Consider the following 23,191-nt stretch of genomic DNA (forward strand, 5'->3'; position numbering starts at 1 on the left):
CTTAAGGTTGTTGTGACACATCCATAACCAAAGCGGAAACCAGATTGTGTACCAGAGAGAATACTATAGACATCAAGAATGCCAGTCAGTTGATTATTGACAAGTTTTCCCAACAATTGATAAGCAGGGCAAGATAGAAGTTGGCCTATAACAGAGAGCATTAGCTTGATCTCCCCCTTTAAATAAACGACGCACCGTGGCTGCCTTCCAAGCACTGGGAATCTCCCCAGAGAGGATAGACAGGTTAAAAAAGTGAGAGATGGGCTCTGCGATGATAAGGGCTTCAACCTTAAAGAAGAAAGGATCTAAACCATCTGGCCCAGATGTTTTTTTGGGGTCAAGCTTAAGGAGCTCCTTTAGCACCTCAGACTGCAGGGAGAAGCTGTATAGGGTGGCAGGGAAAAAAGAGGGAGGAGCATCAGGGCTAGTCAAATTAGAAGGGCTGGGAGATGAAGAAGTGTTCGACGGGCAAGGAGGCATAGCTAAGTCAAATAGGATTCTTGACTTAATGAAGTGGTGATTAGTCTAGGTTCAAAAGGCTTCTTACAGCTTCTACCCCATAGCCATAAGACTCCTGAACAGCTAATCAAATGGCCACCCAGACTATTTGCAGTTCATGAAGGAAGGTTTGCTTATTAAAGGTTTTCAGCAAGCGTCTATAATAATTAAGGACTGGTTGTTTAACTGAGCATTACAAACACAAGCCTTTAAACAGTGATCACTAAGGTCATTCATTACAGAAAACACCAGACTCATAACTATCAGGATTATTTGTGAGGATAACATCAAGGAGAGTAGCCTTTTCTGGGTGTTTGGGGTCATACCTGCAATGGATAGCCAATTCAGAATTTTTGTGTGTTTTTTTTAGATATTTTGTATTACACCGCTATCTTCCTACTACTAAAAAGAGTGATAACTAACATGGTTTTTAATGAACATTTCTACTTCCTCAAGCTGGAGGCGCAGGACATACTGCTCACCCCGGACCGTGCCCTAATCCCCGTGAGTCGGAAAAGAAAAAGGTGGCTTAAGAGAGGTCAACGTGCGGGCACCCTGACGAGTTCATAAATGGCTTCTACCCTCCGTTCTATTGGCAAATGTACAATCTTTGGAGAACAAACTGGACAAGCTCTGTTTGAGACTATCCTATCAACGGGACCTGAAGAACTGTAACATATCCTATGTTACTCGGAGTCGTGACTGAACAAGGACATAATATACATCTTGCTAGATTTTCTATGCATCGGCAGTACAGAATGGCAGAGATGGGTAAGTTCAAGGGGGGAGGTGAGTGTCTCTTTGTTAACAACAGCTGCTCGCCTGAGTTAGAATACCTCATGAGAAGCTTAAGATCATACTATCTACCAAGAGAGTTTTCATCTATATTTTTTGTAACCGTCTATTTACCACCACAAACCGATGTTGGCACAAAGACTGGACAAGAAAATGCTCTTCCAGAGGCGGCACTCCTAGTGGCCAGTGACTTTAACGCAGGGAAACTGAAATCCGTCTTACCCTAATAACTACAGCCGAAAAAGCTATACATCACCTTTACTCTCCCTCACCCTCCATTTGGCAAATCTGACCATAACTATATCCACCTGATTTCTGCTTACAGGCAAAAACTCAAACAGGAAGTACCAGTGACACTCTCAACACGGAAGTGGTCCGATGAAGTGGCTACTAAGCTACAGATTCGCTAGCACAGACTGGAATATGTTCTGGGATTCTTCCGATGGCATTGAGGAGTTTACCACATCAGTCACCAGCTTCATTAATAAGTTCATTGATGACATCATCCCCACAGTGACCGTACGTCATATCCCAACCAGAAACCATGGATTACACATGCATTCGATTCTCACTTTGAAGCAAGCAAAACTGAATCATGCATGAGAGCACCAGCTGTTCCAGATGACTGTGTGATAACGCTCTCCGTAGCTGATATGAGTAAGACCTTTAAACAGATTAACATTCACAAGGCCACAGGGCCAGACGGATTATCAGGGCATGCACTAACCAGCTGGCAAGTGTCTTAACCAACATTTCAACTTCTCCCTGACCCAGTCAGTAATACCTACATGTTTCAAGCAGACCACCATAGTCCCTGTGCCCAAGAATGTCAAAGTAACCTGTCTAAATGACTATTGCTCCGTAGCACTCACATATGTAGCAATGAAATGCTTTGAAAGGCTGGTCATGGCTCACACTATCACCCAGACACACTGGACCCACTCCAATTCACATACCACCCCAACAGATCCACAGATGATGCAATCTCTATTGCACTCCACACTGCTCTTTCCCACCTGGACAAGAGGAACACCTATGAGAGAATATTGCTCATTGACCTCAGCATTCAACGTACGCTACTGTCAAAGACGCAGGCCTCCTAATTGTCCCTAGAATTTCTAAGCAAACAGCTGGAGGCGGGGCTTTCTCCTATAGAGCTCCATTTTTATGGAATGGTCTGCCTACCAATGTGAGAGACGCAGACTCGGTCTCAACCTTTAAGTCTTTATTGAAGACTCATCTCTTCAGTAGGTCCTGTAATTGAGTGTAGTCTGGCCCAGGAGTGGGAAGGTGAACAGAAAGGCACTGGAGCAACGAACCGCCTTTGCTGTCTCTGCCTGGCCGGTTCCCCTCTCTCCACTGGGATTCTCTGCCTCTAACCCTATTACAGGGGCTGAGTCACTGGCTTACTGGTGCTCTTCCATGCCGTCCCTAGGATGGGTGCGTCACTTGAGTGGGTTGAGTCACTGACGTGGTCTTCCTGTCTGGGTTTGCGCCCCCCCATGGGTTGTGCCGTGGCGGAGATCTTTGTGGGCTATACTCGGCCTTGTCTCAGGATGGTAAGTTGGTAGTTGAAGATATCCCTCTAGTGGTGTGGGGGCTGTGCTTTGGCCATGTGGATGGGGTTATATCCTGCCTGTTTGGCCCTGTCTGGGGGTATCATCGGATGGGGCCACAGTGTCTCCTGACCCCTCCTGTCTCAGCCTCCAGTATTTATGCTGCAGTAGTTTATGTGTCGGGGGGCTAGGGTCAGTCTGTTATATCTGGAGTATTTCTCCTGTCTTATCCGGTGTCCTGTGTGAATTTAAGTATGCTCTCTCTAATTCTCTCTCTCTTTCTTTCTTTTTCTTTCTCGGAGGACCTGAGCCCTAGGACCATGCCTCAGGACTACCTGGCATGATGACTCCTTCCTGTCCCCAGCCCACCTGGCCGTGCTGCTGCTCCAGTTTCAACTGTTTTGCCTGCGGCTATGGAACCCTGACCTGTTCACTGGACGTGCTACCTGTCCCAGACCTGCTGTTTTCAACTCTCTAGAGACAGCAGGAGCTGTAGAGATACTCTGAATGATCGGCTATGAAAAGCCAACTGACATTTACTCCTGAGGTGCTGACCTGTTGCACCCTCGACAACTACTGTGATTATTATTATTTGACCATGCTGGTCATTTATGAACATTTGAACATCTTGGCCATGTTCTGTTATAATCTCCACCCGGCACAGCCAGAAGAGGACTGGCCACCCTTCATAGCCTTGTTCCTCTCTAGGTTTCTTCCTAGGTTTTGGCCTTTCCAGGGAGTTTTTCCTAGCCACCATGCTTCTACATCTGCATTGCTTGCTGTTTGGGGTTTTAGGCTGGGTTTCTGTACAGCACTTTGAGATATCAGCTGATCTAAGAAGGGCTATATAAATACATTTGATTTGATTTGATTTGATTTACCTCCCAAGCCATAAAACTGCTAAAAAGTTAGTCCAGGTAGCTATTTGGATAACTATTTAACCATCTGCATTTACCCTTTTTGCACAAACTTTTTTTTAGTCATCACATACGCTGCTGCTACTATTTATTATCTGTCACTTTATTCCTACTTATGTACATACATATCTACCTCAATTACCTCAAACCCCTGCACACCGATTCATTACTGGTACCCCATGTATAGACCAATCGCTACTCATTGTGTATTTATTATTACTTGTATTATGGGTTTTACTTTCTATTATTTCTCTATTTTCTTTCTCTCTGCATTGTTGGGAAGGGCCTGTAAGAACGCAGTCTACACCTGTTGTTTACGAAGCAAGTGACGAATAACGTTTGATTTTATTTGATACCTCGTGGGATTGGTAATGATCTGAGATAGATTTAGGGAGTCTCATGATTTTAGGATCCTCATGGGCCCTGGTCAAATGTAGTGCACTAAAAAGGGAGCCATTGGGACACAAACACACTCTGTCTCAGTGAGGTAACTAATTGGTGTCTACAGTGGCGATCAACTCTCTCTCTCAGACTCAGTTCTTGTCTGTCACCGGGCTCTATTATCCTCCTGTACATAGAAGGAAGGTAGCTATAGAATTCTCCAACAGTTTCATTTAGAATTCTGGAGCCGGCAGCGAAGCAAAGGGCAAGTCTCACGGCTGCTTGTGTTCTTCAAGAGTATATGTGTGTTTTTGGTTTGCTACACGTGTGTGTCTGCTGTGTGATTGTGTGCGTGTGTGTGTGTTTTACTGCGTGTACACACATACACACATACACAAGTAGTTGTGTATGTGTGTGTGTGTACAACTGCGTCTTAATTCCAATGTAATCATCCCCTCATCCACTCCAAATGGAGCAGTGAATCTCAATGGAGGGAGGGAGCGGAGAGGAGGAGAGGCTTTAGAATCTGTTTATATTATTGAGATAAAGCCACCTCTGCATAATTCATGACACGGGGAGCGAGATAAGGGGATGAGGCGTGCGAATCAGTCCCGTGTGATGCTTTTATCATAACAGACCAAGTGCAGACTGACAACTTGGCGGTGGGTCTGCGTCGTGAGTGTGTGTGTGTGTGTGTTGGTGTCTGTAAGAGTGTGTGTGTTGCCTTTGTGTTTATGCCCGTATATACAGAAGGGAATTGGCGATGGGAGTTGACAGCAGAGTGGATTATATCTGCTCTGCCTGGGTATTGCTGCTCCGCTGCTTCACTGAGACACACTTTACCATAGGGATACGCTTTGTATTAAGCTCCGGTGTTAAGTCGACATCGGCTGCTGGAAGCAAGCACACGTGACAAAATCAATGTTGTTTTTCTCTCCCTACACTTCCTCAAGGTCGTGTCTTTACTCAGCAGTGAACACAATACAATACGTAGCCCCTGACTGACTATCATCACTCACTGACTGACTGATAGGGAGCCTGAAGAATGTAAACTCTTTTAGTCCAGACATTTCTGTCCAGACATTTCTGGCCCTGAGCTAAGTAATGAACTTTCATCACTCAAAGATTGCATCTGAAATGGCACCCTATTCCCTGTATAGTGCACCACTTTTGACAAGACGGCCCTGGTTCAACATAGTGAACTATATAGGGGGCTTGTCTACTTAATATTTTCTATTTTGGGACCAGGCACTTCTGGCCGTCAGCAGTGACACTGTTCTGTCACACTGACTAGTGTAATAAAGTCTGTGCGAGCTGGTGTGGAGGAGTCAGGCGCAGGACAGCAGATATGAGTAAAAAAACGTATTTACTCAAAATACAAACAAATACAACGCAATAATGCGAGCCCACAATAACGGACCGTATTACATACAAACAATTACTCACAAACAAACATGGGGGAACAGAGGGTTAAATAATGAACAAGTAATTAGGGAATTGAAACCAGGTGTGTAAGACAAAGACAAAACAAATGGAAAATGAAAAGTGGATCGGCGAGGGCTAGAAGGCCGGTGACGTCGACCGCCGAACGCCGCCCGAACAAGGAGAGGGACCGACTTCGGCGGAAGTCGTGACAACTAGCATTTGAATGGCACCCTTAGGCAAAGGTAGAGGCTATTGAGGCCATAAAGACATACGTACTGTACACTATAAAATGCTTCATTGGCACATAGGGATGTCTGTCTCAGGCCATTCTAAAGGTTTGATGTCTCTGAGCCTTCGTGTCGCTGTTGATGACCTTTGAGGATACATTTGTTTTTGTCTTCTACATTCCTTCACATTTTCTTCTTTGTTATGATTGCCAGTTCAGCCCGTTTTTGGTAGGTGACAGCACTCAGACTAGAGGCAGCAACATCTTCAGCTATGTTCACGATGCTTTCCATCTGAACATAGATCTGTGCCCCTGCAAATGTCAATGTAAGTGCCCACACTCCCTCTCCAGTGTACTGAACATGAACACTAGTAAGCACTTTACCCACCCTTTAGTTTTCAAAGTGACCCAACACATAGCCAGACACCACGGGGGAGAAAAGCATAGCGGTACTATGCTTGTCCTTAAACCACCCTTTGACATCAAACTCCAGTCATTATGGAGCTCTCTATAATTTCATCACTCTAGTGTGAAACAAGATGACACACCTGTCAAAACACAACAAACTCAGCACGGTAATGCAGTCAAAAGCCTAACCTGTACATGCAACCAGCCAGCTGTGGAAGCTACTTTACAGTCAACAGCAGCACAAACGATGACTATGGAAGAACTGAAGATGAAGAAGAAAAGCATCCTATTTTCTACTCTTTTACCTTCCTACCTACAGTACTGGGGCTGGATTAGGATTGTTACTGACGTCAGCGGCGCAGCATGAGGCAGAATAGTATACACGTTGAGGCCGGGTGCTATTCTTAATTGCTCAGGAATGAAGCTGAACTTTTGGGATGTTTGACCTATGGCACCTTTGTGTTACTTTTCACATTGATACTTTTCACCTTGAGTCCCAGTATGCCTTGACTCAGAGGGAATTAAGCAATACATTGGGGCAGTACACTGTGGTACAGCTACTGTGCTCTTCTACTTGCTTTCCGGTCCATCTCTCCATTCCCTGCTGTCTCCCTAATGATGAGCGGGTGGAGAACAGTAGCACTGAAGAGTGGCACTGAACACACACAGACACGCAGGAACCCCCACACACACACACACACACACACACACACACACACACACACACACACACACACACACACACACACACACATTACCATTCACAGTCACATCTCTTAAAACATCCATTTATCCCACAAGCTCCTGCTCCAAAACCGGCCAATGAAAGCTCACACTCATAATTCATGCAATAAAATGAGGGCTTAGTCTTCCATTTATTTCCTAAATAGTTTTGTTAGGTTTAAATTCATCACTGTCAGTAGTGATAGAGTGGGTTTGGAAGCATGTCTTTTGGTGCTTCGCCAGAGCTTCCCAGATGAATTGTTCATCAACAGTTGAGATGAGCTTTCATTGTTCAGAGAAGTAAAGTCTTACACAGGCTGTCACTGCCACCAACTGGCTAGAACCAGTATCGCACACACTTTCTGTCATCTACAGAACAACTGTCAGCATCAACTAGATGTTGTTATTCTTAACTCACGAACATAAGACAATACTGAAAACCAAGTTTCCAAAGGAGACAACAATAAAAGTTATACATTATAAACTGGGGGAACTAACTTGAGTCTCTGCAGTCTTCAGTCTGTGATCTAGTCCCGTGGTTCCCCAACATATTGTTCAGTAGAAGGGCTGGCAGGTCTGGGTTGTATCCAGCGGCCAGTTCATAGTAGTTTCCTCGCCAGCTAGCTACAGATTGTAACACCAGATAATGTGATTTAACCATTTTTTGGGGTAACCATTATACTGGGACTTACATGTTTGCCTATACAAAACGTCGGCAGAGATTTTTCAATTAAGCTGGTTGGTATTGGCGGTAGTATCTTTGTCCTCAAATTGTGTAAACTAGAGTCTCAAAATGTCCGTGTCCAGTTGCAGGGGTCCGTTTGAATTTAGAAAATGCTCCGTTATTACAATAAAATAAAAATTCCCTACATGAAGCAACTCAACAACGTGTATGCTGCCATCTTGTCTTTTTGTAATCTTCTCTAATTGATTGAGACAGGTGGGTCCACCCCAAAGTGCTGCATGTCATGATGACAGACACCTGTCTCGATCAATGAGAGAAGAGCAGTTGTTGTGGGGGGTTAAGTGCCTTGCTCAAGAGCACAAATGCAGGCATCTAGGATTTGATATCAGTTGCTAGCTCACTTCAGCAAACTGACAGACCCAAGATTCAAACTGGCAACCCCGCAACTTTGCCCTCAGAACAGCCTCAATTCGGCGGGGCATGGCCTCTACAATGTGTCGAGAGCATTCCACAGGGATGCTGGTCCATGTTGACTCCAATGCTTCACACAGTTGTGTCAAGTTGGCTGGATGTCCTTTGGGTGGTGGACCATTCTTGATACACACAGGAAACTGCTGAGCGTAAAAAACTCAGTTAAACATGGTAGACCTATTAAACATGGATACCTTCAATCCCCTTTAAGACCTATTAAACATGATACCTTCACTCCCCTTTAAGACCTATTAAACATGATACTTTCACTCCCCTTTAAGACCTATTAAACATGGATACCTTCACTCCCCTTTAAGGCCTATTAAACATGGATACCTTCACTCCCCTTTAAGGCCTATAAAAAATGGATACCTTCACTCCCCTTTCAGACCTATTAAACATGGATACATTCACTCCACTGTAAGACTTATTAAAAATGGAGACCTTCACACCGCTTTAAGACCTATTAAACACGGATACCTTCACTCCCCTTTAAGACATATTAAACACGGATACCTTCACCACCACCAATGTGGCAAACTGTTAAATGTGCTGAAGTCATGTGTGCAAATGAGGGCATAAGATACACACATGTACGTTACATGTCACATACAGTGGGGGGAAAAAGTATTTGATCCCCTGCTGATTTTGTACGTTTGCCCACTGACAAAGAAATGATCGGTCTATAATTTTAATGGTAGGTTTATTTGAACAGTGAGAGACAGAATAACAACAACAAAATCCAGAATAATGCATGTCAAAAATGTTATAAATTGATTTGCATTTACTGAGGGAAATAAGTATTTGACCCCCTCTCAATTAGAAAGATTTCTGACTCCCAGGTGTCTTTTATACAGGTAACGAGCTGAGATTAGGAGCACACTCTTAAAGGGAGTGCTCCTAACCGCAGCTTGTTACCTGTAAAAAAGACACCTGTCCACAGAAGCAATCAATCAATCAGATTCCAAACTCTCCACCATGGCCAAGACCAAAGAGCTCTCCAAGGATGTCAGGAACAAGATTGTAGACCTACACAAGGCTGGAATGGGCTACAAGACCATCGCCAAGCAGCTTGGTGAGAAGGTGACAACATTTGGTGTGATTATTCGCAGATGGAAGAAACACAAAAGAACTGTCAATATCCCTCGGCCTGGGGCTCCATGCAAGATCTCACCTCGTGGAGTTGCAATGATCATGAGAACAGTGAGGAATCAGCCCAGAACTACACGGGAGGATCTTGTCAATGATCTCAAGGCAACTGGGACCATAGTCACCAAGAAAACAATTGGTAACACTACGCCGTGAAGGACTGAAATCCTGCAGCGCCCGCAAGGTCCCCCTGCTCAAGAATGCACATATAACATACCCGTCTGAAGTTTGCCGATGAACATCTGAATGACTCAGAGGACAACTGGTGAAAGTGCTGTGGTCAGATGAGACCAAAATGGAGCTCTTTGGCATCAACTCAACTCGCCGTGTTTGGAGGAGGAGGAATGCTGCCTATGACCCCAAGAACACCATCTCCACCGTCAAACATGGAGGTGGAAACATTATGCTTTGGGGGTGTTTTTCTGCTAAGGGGACAGGACAACTTCACCGCATCAAAGGGACGATGGACTGGGCCATGTACCGTCAAATCTTGGGTGAGAACCTCCTTCCCTCAGCCAGGGCATTGAAAATGGGTCGTGGATGGGTATTCCAGCATGACAATGACCCAAAACACACGGCCAAGGCAACAAAGGAGTGGCTCAAGAAGAAGCACATTAAGGTCCTGGAGTGGCCTAGCCAGTCTCCAGACCTTAATCCCATAGACAATCTGTGGCGGGAGCTGAAGGTTCGAGTTGCCAAACGTCAGCCTCGAAACCATAATGACTTGGAGAAGATCTGGAAAGAGGAGTGGGACAAAATCCCTCCTGAGATGTGTGCAAACCTGGTTGCCAACTACAAGAAACGTCTGACCTCTGTGATTGCCAACAAGGGTTTTGCCACCAAGTACTAAGTCATGTTTTGCAGAGGGGTCAAATACTTATTTCCCTCATTAAAACGCAAATCATTTTATAAACATTTTGACATGTGTTTTTCTGGATATTTTTGTTGTTATTCTGTCTCTCACTGTTCAAATAAACCTACCATTAAAATTATACACTGATCATTTCTTTGTCAGTGGGCAAACGTACAAAATCAGCAGGGGATCAAATAGTTTTTTCCCCCACTGTATGTCTGCCTGATTCAAAGGATGTGATCCTCTAGTATACACTGCAATGATCCCAAAACGGCACCCTATTCCCTAGTGTACTTGTTTGACTAGAGCCCTAGTGAAAAGTACTGCACTGTATAGGGAATAGGGTTCCATTTCAGACGCACCCTCGGTCTAGCTTTTCTGTGATATGGTGAATGTCATCTAAGCTGCTCTAGTCTATATCTGATCGAGGCTTGTTTTTCTTCTCTCACACTACCTTAAGGTCAGACTCTGGCTGTCTTTGATTGGCCCAAGGGCTTCAGTCTATCTGCTAAGGATGAGAAGTTCACCGGGGTTAGTGAGAGTTTGCTGAACACGTTTTCATTTGGTACACTGTATCCACAAATGTAATATGCTATTTAAATGCCACGGGTAAAGGTTAGCCAGTATAGAGAGAGCATTCATAATGTTTCCCCAGGCCGGCGAATGTTTGTGATATGATATCATGCACTCTTCTTCAAGCCAAGCTATCTGGTATAGTTGGGTATAATAAGGCCATTCTACTTGTGTAGATGGATGGAAACTGCCTTCGGTGATGTGTGTTTTGGACAGTCTTCAAACATACCTGCATTGCATAAATGGGTCCAGAAATCTCTTAGCAAGAGCTATAACATCATCATCATTATGCAAGGTCCACTTTCTTCTTTTGCTAAGAATGTAAATCCATTTCCATTCCATGCACAGTACCAGAGGTGTGTATAAACGGAATCCTTGTAGGCATGTACATACCCACTGGGCAAAATCTGGTTGAATCAATGTTGTTTCCACATAATAAAAAAATAAAAAAATAAATAAATGTGATGATGTTGGATCAACGTGGAATTCGCAAAAAGTCATCAAGGTAAGGGAATTTACTCTTTTTTCACCCAACTTTGAACCTAAATCCAATGACATGGTGACGTTTTTTGTTGATTTCACATTGAATTCAGGTAAATCAAAACTAGATGTTGAAATGACGTCTGTGCCCAGTGGGTATACAGGTATATACATATACAGCTCTGACATAAACACATAAATAAAGAGATGGACTCGGGGTTTAATTATTAACAAGTACACAAGTGTATTTTATTTAACGCAAGCAAGTTTGTTCCTACAGTTAAAAAAAAAGCCACTGTTTAAGCTGTTGGCACATGTATGTACAAAACAGATTATGAAGAATCGTACAGCCTGCTACAAAGCATTCTTAGTGTAAGTACAAAAGACTAATATGGGAGGAGACAGCGGAAAGCATTGTCAGGTTAATACTGAAGAAGTGAATACGCAACATCATAACAAGTAGTATCTGTTTTATAAGACATGGTTTTCAAAAATGAATATGACAAACTAAAGGAGGAAGGGAAACAAAATCATTCACTACAACCTAACGGGCTATTTGTTTACTTAGCATAATACTGTTAGCGTAGGAACCGCAATACTGCACATATAAGAAATCAGTTGACTCAGACAGTCCAAGCGTAAAAATGAGAAATGAAAATGATAAAGAGAGAGGATTTTTTTTAACTTTTTGAATCAGTTAAAAACTATTACCACTGAATGCATAACCATGCCACAAATAACAACTAGATTCACAGTTCTTTTTAACTAGATAATACAAGTACTTTTTTTCTTGGTTAATAACCAAACGCTGCATGACTACAGTACAGAGATTCAGCTTCAAATCCAAACGCACGTAACATCAAGAAAGAGCTCACCATGGTTGAATAAGTGCACACAAACATTTTTTGTTCTTTTTTGTTAGCAACGGAATGATGAAACGCTGTACTGCAGAACTAGAGTAGTAGAAAGAGTTAAGACAAAGTTTGGTCCAAACTCAAGAGTAATATAGTTTTAATAGTTTTTTTGACATTTCATGTTTTTTTAGTATAGCTTCACAGACAGTCAGGGTTTGGGTCAGTTTTATTTCAATTCAGTAAATTCTGCAAGAATTTCAGTTCATTTCCGGAATTGACAGGACATAAATGGAATTGAACCCAACCCTGCAGACGGTTAAGTTATCTCTCAATGTGATATTCAACTTTTTTCACTTGTAGCAATACGACCATTTCAGGCCTAAAGCTTGTTCATCCGCTTGCCGTCTAGATTTTGTTACCATATTTATTTCACTGGTATCTCTGAAATGGACGTTCACAAGAATATCACCAAACTTTGACCAATGAAATGAATGACCTGAAATTGAAGTGTCTCACATATATGTATATATTTATATACCGTAGATATATATATACAGAGCAGAATACTGACCAAAAAACATCTCATATTTTTCTTCTGATAACTTGTATTTAAAAAGTTGAAGATTAAAACATATAAAAATGAAACCTGTAAAATGTTATTTGCATGTGAGTTATGGCTTGCGATGGATGAGAAAAGTGGTTTTCTACAGAGTTTCCCCCACGGCAAAATCCTGAAAGGCCATTCTATCAGATGAATTTCTACGTCATGTCACTCCCACAAGCCTCTTCTTCTTCCTCCTTATACTACATATCATCATCATCATCTTCATCACTCCACTGACTTGCCACTCAAACAACTGTTTTCTTTTCACAGTTTCAGCACACTATTATTATTGACAAACAATCAGTGTTCTTCACTTTGAATGACTAGGCTACTCAACAAAGCTAGCATACATTTCTGACAGTTAGGCCAAGCTACAGTTATAGCAATATGTAAAAAGTCACTTTAAGGTACTTTTTTTTGTTTGAAAATCCCTGGCACTCCCAACCAATAAAGAATTTTCTGAAAAAAGATTCTGTACATTGTTTTTATACCGGTGATGCTTACTGTTTCGGAAGCTTATTATGCTGCAATTTACCTGTAAATTATACAAGTATGGTCACATTTTGGTCTTGTTAAGTGGATATGTTGAAATAAAATGGATGTTAAGACCTATGTATGATTGGAGCTCCGTTGGATGACGAGTGTTTCGGAACGTATAAATATATTACACGGAAATGTGAATTAAAAAGCGATAAAAACTCAACAGCCCCCCAGCCCGACCCCTCCTAAAACCAAACATAAATAAATGGAAGTACTCGACGTCGAGATATAGAACAACATGGTAAAAAGCAATGACACATTGTAAAAAGATGTGCTACTACTAATATACAAAATGCAAATGGGGAAAAAAGAGGGGAAGAGGTAGAAGAGGAGAAAGAGGGAAAAGGTAGGGTATAAGAAGAAGAAAGGGTAGAGGAAAGGGAGGAGTAAGGGGGGGAGAAATAGAAAGGAAATCTCAATACAGGAAAGAAGGGTTTGTCAGAGAAGACACACGATATCCCGTAGGAACGACTTGTCTCGTCACACCCGTAAGCTTAGTGAAGTCGAAACCACCCACAACACCACACCCCAAACCTCCCTTACACTTGTGCCCCCTACGAACATAAACACCAGACATTGAATAGCTTGTGTGGTCTCTGTGTGTGTTCTGCTGCGTGTGTGTCATGGACGTGTGTGTGTGTTGGAGAGGGAGGGAAGGATAGGGGGACGGGGACGGGACGGCGTGTGCTTTAGGTGTAGGCATTGAGACGCTCTTTAGAGCGGGTGGAGTGGATGTCGTGGAGCTCCTGCTCCTCCTTGGACTTGATGTCCTCGTACTTCTGCATCCGGCACGCGTCCTTCACGTAGGCCCAGTTAGCGGACAGTACCATTAGGTAGTGGACCTGTATTAGAGGGACACATGGGTTACAGGGATGTTAGTGGGAGGATTGTTAACCGCTCGACCAAGCCTATACCTCAGGGGAGAGTTTATTGATTAATTAATTAGGCTGAAACAGAATTAGTTAGATAATTCGACAAAGCTATAACCAAAAACCCAAAGCAGATGTTTTAGTGGCGCTGCGCCTTCACTGGTTAAAAACCAAAACAAACCGACCAAAATTGAAGGGATGGATTAGTTGATCAACCTTATTCTTTAGTGAGCTCTGTGTCTGTTACGGCCGTGTCAGCATTTGTGCTAGTCAGGTGAACGGGGCGTGACAGGAGAGCTCGGTTATCAACATACCTATCGATAGCAACCAGAGGAGCTTGGTTATTATAATCAGCGGTGCCAGCAAAGCATATTTTAGTGAATAACAACAGAATCGTGTGACGTGACCGATGACAGAGCTGGCGATGCTTTGGGGGCGACCCCTAAGCTCCTAGGTTCAGAGTTCAGTTCGGCCATGTTGATATCGAGGCGGTCGGCTCCTCTCAGCCCCTGACGGCGTACAGTGATGTCACTGAGACCACTGAGGTCAGGGGTAAAGGTGATGGGCCAACCGATAGGCCCCCGTCAGAAGCGGGTGCAGTATTTGCCCAGACTCTGAGACGTCAGGAGGACATTGTTACGGATAAGGACCGTGGCAGCTGACGCCTGTCCGCATCAGACCAGAGAGAAAGAGAAAAGGAGAGAAGCAGTTATTGGACTCTGGCTCGCGTTCATTAGGCACTAAATGGAAGAAGAAGGACTGAAACAGGAAGCGACTACGTTGAGTGCCCTACCTAAGGAACATATCCCTGATGTGTTTCTGCAGTAACTCTTTTCTCCACTGAGTGGCAGTGAGGTGTCAGTGATCAGCCAACCAGAGCATCTGCTGCAGAGGTTCTGAAGAAGTAGTTATGAGGTAATTAAATACAGAAAAACACCTGCACTTCTCTGGTCCAGTTCGAGGATTTATGGCCATTGGCCAAGTGTATGGCATTTATCTATTGATGATATTGTGTTGTAATGATGATGCGAAGATTAACATGCCTAACGAATTCCCTGAGCTTGGGATAATTAAGTTATTATATTCTTTTGTTATATAATGACATGACCCAAACTCATCATGAATAAACAGATTCACCTAGATAGATCCAAGTTGGAGATACAGACAGTACTTCCTTCATACAATCTCACAGTGATCTAAGATCATTTATCACAGAAAATATTAGACGAGAAGATGGTACATCAATATTGTCTATGCAAATTGATTTCTTACCCATTTTCTAAACCTTAGCTCTCGGTGAGAACTAACATGAACACACTTAGGTGAGTCATCCCATTGTGTATTACCATAGACATCCACCGGGTGGCCAAAGAGCACACAGTTGGGCCACAGATACAGACTTTGTGTTGTGAAGAGCCACTCCCGCCCAAATGGATTACCATTTCATTTTTCTTGTCTTTTATAGTCCTCAGACAACGCAGCAACAATGTCCTATTTTGAAGATTTAAAACGGGTCTAAGGACTGGAAATGTATGACGTTGTTTATATTCTGTGGTAACAGGAAGCTGTTATGGTCATATCTATTTAATGACAACCAAACCATAAGAAACTAGTGTCATTGATGTTTTGACAAAACATTTCTCTGTTATTTTCACTGTGAACATATGTTTTTGTTTAAAAAGGAACTAGATACCGAATAACAGCCTTCATTAAATGTGGATCCTTCCACCCTAGCTACAGACGCAGCAGTCTTCTCCAGTGAAGACGGTTTCTCCAGTCCTCACCATCACTTAGCTGCTCTCAACAAGCTCCTTTCTTCTTCCCCAGTTTCCATGGCAACTGCGCCCTGTGCTTCTCCATCGCTAGGTTAACACCTCCCTCTAATCAACAGCTCTCTCTCTCTCGTGCGCTTTCTCTCTCTCTCTCTCTCTCTCTCTCTCTCTCTCTCTCTCTCTCTCTGTCGCTATGTCTTACTCTCTGTGTCTCTCTCTCTCTCTCTCTCTCAGTGTCTCTCTCTCTCTCAATCACTCAATGTCTCTCTGTCTGTCTCTCTCTGTGTCTATCACTCGATCACTCTGTCTCTGTTATGCACTTTCTCGATCAACCTCGCTCTTAACACTGGGAGGACCTCTTTCAAAGTCAGCAGCATAAAAAACTGTCCGTCTTTCCTCCCGATTACCAATCTCTTCAATCCCTAGTCGTATAACCTTTGGTATGTCCCCACACAACAAGACAATCCTCTCCCACTAAGGTTTACCCTGCCTGCCTATCTTTATGTGTTCAGACAGATGGGAGGGAACAGAGTGGCGATGCCATCAACAGACATTTAAGGACCAACAGGCAGGTCACACAACCCTCAGACATAAAGTAGAGCTGTCGTTGTCTCACCATGGCGATAACTGCAGCCCCAGCCCCGGCCAGGGCACAGACGAACAAGTGGAACGTCATGTCCAGCTGAAAGACAATCAAACACAACACAGCTTTATTAGTCACCAGGAAATGAAGACAACTAACAACATCAGTGCTTGCTTTGTGGGACTCAAAGCATCGTTCCAACTTGTAATGTCTGTGTTTACAATATTGCCAGGTCATGTTGAGATTAAAAAATTAAATCACAGAGTGGTTGCTTTGAGAGTGAGATAAGGCAAGATTTATTAAGATTTGTCCCAGTGCAATATTAGCTCACTTTTTCAAAGGGAATTAAACAGAGGTAGGACAAAAGGTTAAAGGAGGATAAAGGTTAAACAAAATGACAGACTAATCTTTATTAAGCTATGTTTTTTGTTCCCTTTCCACAAGAGGTTAAAGTTCAAACCCCTAGCAATCTGGTAGCGCCACTGCACTCATCACACTCACACAAATCAAAATTTAAAATGACAGAGGAACCCTATAGCAGTGTTCCCGATCCTAGTCCTGGGGTCCCAAAGGGATGCACATTTTGTGTTTTTGGACATAACACTAACACACCTAATTCAAATCAAAGGCTTGACAATGAGTTGATTGGTTGAATCAAGTGTGTGAGCGTTACGGCAAAAAAACAAAAAGTGCATTTTGGTCCCCAGAGGCAGGATCGTGAGAGAGGAGCCTAACCCCTAAGGTGTGGCGATCACTAAAGGTTACAGCCAACAGAACCTCGCCTCTCCCCTTCATCGCTCCCCAGCCACACACACACACACACACACACAGACACACACACACACACCCTTACCTCGTTAGACTCACACATCTTAAAGAACTTCTCAGAGCCCGTGCACACCTTCCTCTCCTCCCCGATAGTTACCATGCCTGCGAAAAAACAACAATCCATTTCACATTTACATTTCAAGTGACTTAGCTTGGCCGGCGCTTCGATCCACAGAGACCTAACAACAGCTACTGCAGCGAGTTACAACAAGCACTCATGTTAAAGGGCTGTAAAATAGATCTCCTTCAGGAGCATTAAATAACTGCAATGAAATGTAAAGAATATTGATTGAACTGTGTGTCCGCGAAAGTGAGAAGACTAAACGACACACTATTCAGTGTGCTCTATAGGTCATTGTCTTGTCAGACATCTTATCCACATTCATGATAGAACACAAACAAACAAACAACTGGAAATAAACCACCAAAGCCCTGGTTAACCACTGCCAGTGTCAGTGACTGTGTACGTATACTGTAAATGGCAACAGTGGTGTGAATGGATGGCGGCGCCACCCGGGCCCGCCCTTACCAAACTGGCGCAGGTCCAGGCAGAGGTTGGCGCCCTCCACCACAGTGGTGTTCTGACAGATGGTCCAGATGTTGAAGTACATGAAGACGGGCAGCGAGGTGAAGGCTGTCACACCCAACCAGGCCAGGAAGAAGATATAGGTCAACATAATGAACTGCAGGAAGAAACGGAGGACACAAGAGGGAATGGTTCATTAGAGACAGAGGGAAAGAGAGAGAGAGAGTGTTAGAGAAGAGCACAGAAGGAAATGAGGGGGGAGAATAAAGAGAGGGAAGAGACGAGGGGGAGGAAGGAGGAGAAGGAAGTGAAGGACGGTCCATTAGAAAGAGAGAGGGAGGGGAAGAGAGGGAGGAAGGAGGAGAAGGAAGAGAAGGACGGTCCATTAGAAAGAGAGAGGGAGGGGAAGAGAGGGAGGAAGGAGGAGAAGGAAGAGAAGGACGGTCCATTAGAAAGAGAGAGGGAGGGGAAGAGAGGGAGGAAGGAGGAGAAGGAAGAGAAGGACGGTCCATTAGAAAGAGAGAGGGAGGGGAAGAGAGGGAGGAAGGAGGAGAAGGAAGTGAAGGACGGTCCATTAGAAAGAGAGAGGGAGGGGAAGAGAGGGAGGAAGGAGGAGAAGGAAGTGAAGGATGGTCCATTAGAAAGAGAGAGGGAGGGGAAGAGAGGGAGGAAGGAGGAGAAGGAAGTAAAGGACGGTCCATTAGAAAGAGAGAGGGAGGGGAAGAGAGGGAGGAAGGAGGAGAAGGAAGTAAAGGACGGTCCATTAGAAAGAGAGAGGGAGGGGAAGAGAGGGAGGAAGGAGGAGAAGAAAGTGAGGGATGGGCCCATTAGAGAGAGAGAGAAGATGAAAGTTATAAGTCGGTAGAAGGCTGACTGGCTCATCAGCTGTCATTAGCATTGGGCCATAATTCAAAGAAAAGACATCTTAAGCTGTAAATTCTCCATCACCAGATCTCTAATCCCGTCTCCCGGGTACTTCCTCCAGAAAGATGTGTCCTAATTGTCTACCCTAATGCTTATATCTATCCAACGCCTTCAGAAATACAGGGAGCGGATAGGGCACAGAGGATAAGGGTTGATTTAAGTGTGTTTCTTACCCAGGCGGAGACGCACCGTCCGCAGGCGGTGATCTTGAAGTCTCCGTACAGGTCCCTGATGGCGCCGGTGGTGAAGAAGCCCTCCACCATGAGCAGGATGCCGTAGACGAAGAATGCCGCCGCCACGCCGTAGATTACATACTTCAAGATGTCAATCCTGTGGAGGAAGAAAGAGAGACAGGAGCAGAGCGATGGGATCACTCAGTTGGTGAGGCTAGCACACCAAGACTAGCGGTTTCATTCCCAGGAACCATAGAACTAGGAATTAGAATACTAATTAAATATTCATTTAATAGGATCTGGGCAGGAACTTACAAAGATCCATTTTTGGAATCAAAACATTGCTAAACAATACAGATGTGTGCATTGAGTGTGCAGGCCATTTAGTACAGTACTTCACTATTACATGTTTTTTTAGGCCCAGCAGCCCCATTTGTAGTCCAAGTGCATTGGACTACAAATTATATTACTTCCAGCAGTGACAGACAGTATTCTGACTGTATACTGCAGTCAGTTTGCTTCCACAGTCATTCTGCATTTTTGTCCTTGCTTGGACTAGTGGATTAGCTCTCATTTAGCTAATGAGTGTGTGTTTAATTCTGTAGGGTTATGTAAAAAGCTCTAATGTCACAGAAAGAACCTGGGTAGGAAAGTTAGGGTTAGCTCCATCCCTGCAGGTTAGGAAAAGATTTCGGAGATAGTATTAGACAAACACAATGGGTAGATTTCACAAGCTTTCCTCTGATAAAGATGATTTTATAGAGGTGTAAACCGTATTTTTTTTGTACCCTCAAACTGAAGTGAATTTCACACCTAGTACAGCACACACCACATATTAGTGGCCTAGAAAGTGTATAGAAAGCCCAGTTAAATCAGTAAAACAAGCCCAGTTACATCAGTATAGAAAGCCCAGTTACATCAGTATAGAATGCCCAGTTACATCAGTATAACAAGCCCAGTTACATCAGTATAACAAGCCCAGTTACATCAGTATAACAAGCCCAGATACATCAGTATAGAAAGCCCAGTTACATCAGTATAACAAGCCCAGATACATCAGTATAGAAAGCCCAGTTACATCAGTATAACAAGCCCAGATACATCAGTATAGAAAGCCCAGTGACATCAGTATAACAAGCCCAGATACATCAGTATAGAAAGCCCAGTTACATCAGTAAAAAAAGCCCAGTTAAATCAGTATAACAAGCCCAGATACATCAGTATAGAAAGCCCAGTTACAGCAGTATAGAAAGCCCAGTTACATCAGTATAGAAAGCCCAGTTACATCAGTTAGGCCAGGTCTACTGCTCATGTCATAATCACCCGCCCTTTCCAACATCTAGGTGAAGCACACACACACTTGCCGTCAGTAGCACCCCCCCCCCCTCCCTCCCTCCCTCCCTCCCTCTCGGCAGGCGGAGTTCCGGTGAGCAGGTGCGCCCGGGACAACCCAGAGTGATTTCAGAGGGCTTAAATCCCCCAACGGCCCCGTGCCAAGACATCACGCAGACGTACACACACACACACACACACACACACACACACACACACACACACACACACACACACACACACACACACACACACACACACACACACACACACACACACACAGGATATTGGGAATCCACACAGGAGTGTGGGAAAAATCTCCCTCCCTCCCACTCAGACACATATTCATGATCAAACACCTGATAAATACACCTGCCAAGGCAGCAGCTACTCTTCCTGGGGTCCAGCAAAATGAAGGCAGTATATACAATTTTAAAAACATTACAATACATTCACAGATTTCACAACACACTGTGCGCCCTCAGACCCCTACTTCACCACTACCACATATCTACAGTACTAAATCCATGTGTACGTGTGTGTATAGTGCTTATGATATCGTGTGTGTGTGTATGTGTGTGTCTGTGTCTATGTTTGTGTTGCTTCACAGTCCCCCGCTGTTCCATAAGGTGTTTTTTATCTGATTTTTAAATCTAATTGTACTCCTTGCATCAGTTACTTGATGTGGAATAGAGTTCCATGTAGTTATGGCTCTATGTAGTACTGTGCGCCTCCCATAGTCTGTTCTGGACTTGGGGATTGTGAAGAGACCTCTGGTGGCATGTCTTGTGGGGTATGCATGGGTGTCTGAGCTGTGTTCCAGTAGTTCAAACAGACCTCGGTGCATTCAACATGTCAATACCTCTCATAAATACAACTAGTGATGAAGTCAATCCCCCCTCCAATTTGAGCCAGGAGAGATTGACATGCATATTATTCATATTAGTTCTCTGTGTACAGCCAAGGGCCAGCCGTGCCGCCCTGTTCTGAGCCATTTGCAACTTTCCAAAAGTCCTTTTTTGTGGCACCTGACCACACAACTGAACAGTAGTCCAGGTGCGACAAAACTAGGGCCTGTAGGACCTGCCTTGTTGATAGTGTTGTTAAGAAGGCAGAGCAACGCTTTATTATGGACAGACTTCTCCCCATCTTAGCTACTGTTGTATCAACATGTTTTGACCATGACAGTTTACAATCCAGGGTTCCTCCAAGCAGTTTAGTCACCTCAACTTGCTCAATTTCCACATGATCTATTAGTTATCTATTATAAGATTTAGTTGAAGTTTAGGGTTTAGTGAATGATTTGTCCCAAATACAATGCTTTTAGTGTTATAAATATTTAGGGCTAACTTATTCCTTGCCACCCACTCTGAAACGAACTGCAACTCTTTGTTAAGTGTTGCAGTCATTTCAGCCACTGTATATTGAGACTCGCCATCGCTTCAACAGTCCAGTACTGTACTGTTGTGTATTGAGATAAGGGAGGGGAGAGTAAGGATATTTTTACTTGATCACATTTTAAATACTCATCTTGTAGGGTATATTTACAGATAGTGAGTAATAATGTAGGTGGAAGGGAGATTTGCCGACCTCAATCTACACTTACAAGACAGCTGCTCACCGCTAATGGTTAATCACTTCAGAAGAAAGAAAAGAGAAGAAAATGTTCCGTTAAGTAACTGTGACTCATTTCCTGTACCAATCACCAGGGACTACTTGGGAGACATGTACATTTGACTATCTAGGGCGACCGAGGATACGGCGTCTCGATAAGGTGTTAACTAGGTGTGCCAGTCATAGCACAGGTGAGATTGGAACAATTCCCTTTACAGGTACTGAAGCGTTCAAAATAGGGCACTTTTTTTGTGTGTGAGGACACACAGACTGCTGTTTTAACCACACGAATAAGGCTAGTTTCTCCAGGGATCGAAACAGACAAGGAGTAGGAAGAAGTGAAAATTCCAAGGCAACTTCTCCTCATTGAGTTTCAACACATCTCCAGGCTGCATGTAGGTGTTTTGACTAACCAGACCATGAGTCATTTTGAAAAGGGTGAAAAAAAACCACTGTGACACCCCTCCCACGCAAACACACCCACACTCACATGGTTAAGACGTCCAGGGTTTCCATGGGTGCCCGGACCACCTCGAAGTAGTTCTGCAGGATGGTGACGGTGCCAGACAGGGCCTCGTGCCCGCAGCCACAGAACAGCGCCACCCCAGCGTACAGAAGGATGGTCGCGAAGAGAGAGGCATACGGGAGGACGCCCAGGCATTTGACGCAGCACTCAAAGCATCCTGGACAGAGAGAAGAGGAGAACGTTTAGAGTAAAGACGATGGTAGAATATCTTAGATATTCACAGGTGCTCTAGTCATGAAATACTGTACATGTCACACTCTATTCACAGCTTGACAGGAATTGAAATGCGTTTGACACCAGAACCAAAGGAAATAAAAGCACTCTAACACCGAGGGAATCGTTGATTCAGAATCAGAAGATCATTAAATCAGCGTTATTCATTCAACCTATTATTTTATTACATCTATTTTACTACACCAAATCCCACCTCATCTCATTTAAAACGCACAGGGATCAAATTATATCCCATCTATCATCCGATAACAACAAACCACATTTCTCCAGTTGACCCAGAGCCAATAAATTGCCTGTTGCCATCTCGGGAAGGAAGTTTAATGTCACTCCAGCCAATCATAATCGCTCCTCGGACAGATTTATGGGTTTAATACAAAGAGCGCAAACAGTATTGATCTGTGGATTGCGGATTGCGGCCCTGCAAATGGAATCCCTCCCTTCACCCAGGCTAGAGCAGCTGCTGGATTTATGACTAGTCGTAAACACGGTGAGTGAGAGAGTGAGAGAGTGAGTGAGAGTGAGAGCTACAAAACAGAACACTGATAGCTAGAAGGAGAAGACACAGTGAGAGAGGGATAGAAGAAGAGATGCAGTGTAATGGATAATACTGTGTCTGTGAGGGGGGGGGGGTATGTTTTATTATCTCAGACTACAGGAAGTATCTATCTGACT

At 43.8% G+C, this 23,191-nt stretch overlaps 1 protein-coding gene across 2 annotated transcripts in view; it reads right to left on the bottom strand.

Moving 5' to 3' along the window:
* Positions 1 to 11,359: 11,359 nt before the first annotated feature.
* The window catches only part of LOC106602380 (neuronal membrane glycoprotein M6-a), a 66,069-nt gene continuing 54,237 nt past the window's right edge, over positions 11,360 to 23,191 (bottom strand). For both annotated transcript variants that reach the window (XM_014194979.2, XM_014194978.2), the window contains exons 2-7: positions 22,250 to 22,442; positions 18,814 to 18,970; positions 17,720 to 17,873; positions 17,216 to 17,292; positions 16,396 to 16,461; positions 11,360 to 13,980 (exon numbers count right to left, since the gene is read on the bottom strand). In XM_014194979.2, the coding sequence (XP_014050454.1) occupies positions 13,828 to 13,980; positions 16,396 to 16,461; positions 17,216 to 17,292; positions 17,720 to 17,873; positions 18,814 to 18,970; positions 22,250 to 22,442 (800 nt within the window). In that variant the 3' untranslated portion in view covers positions 11,360 to 13,827. The remainder of the gene's footprint in view (positions 13,981 to 16,395; positions 16,462 to 17,215; positions 17,293 to 17,719; positions 17,874 to 18,813; positions 18,971 to 22,249; positions 22,443 to 23,191) is intronic.

Source organism: Salmo salar, chromosome ssa04 (assembly GCF_905237065.1).
Source record: "Salmo salar chromosome ssa04, Ssal_v3.1, whole genome shotgun sequence".
Classification (NCBI taxonomy): Eukaryota; Metazoa; Chordata; class Actinopteri; order Salmoniformes; family Salmonidae; genus Salmo; species Salmo salar.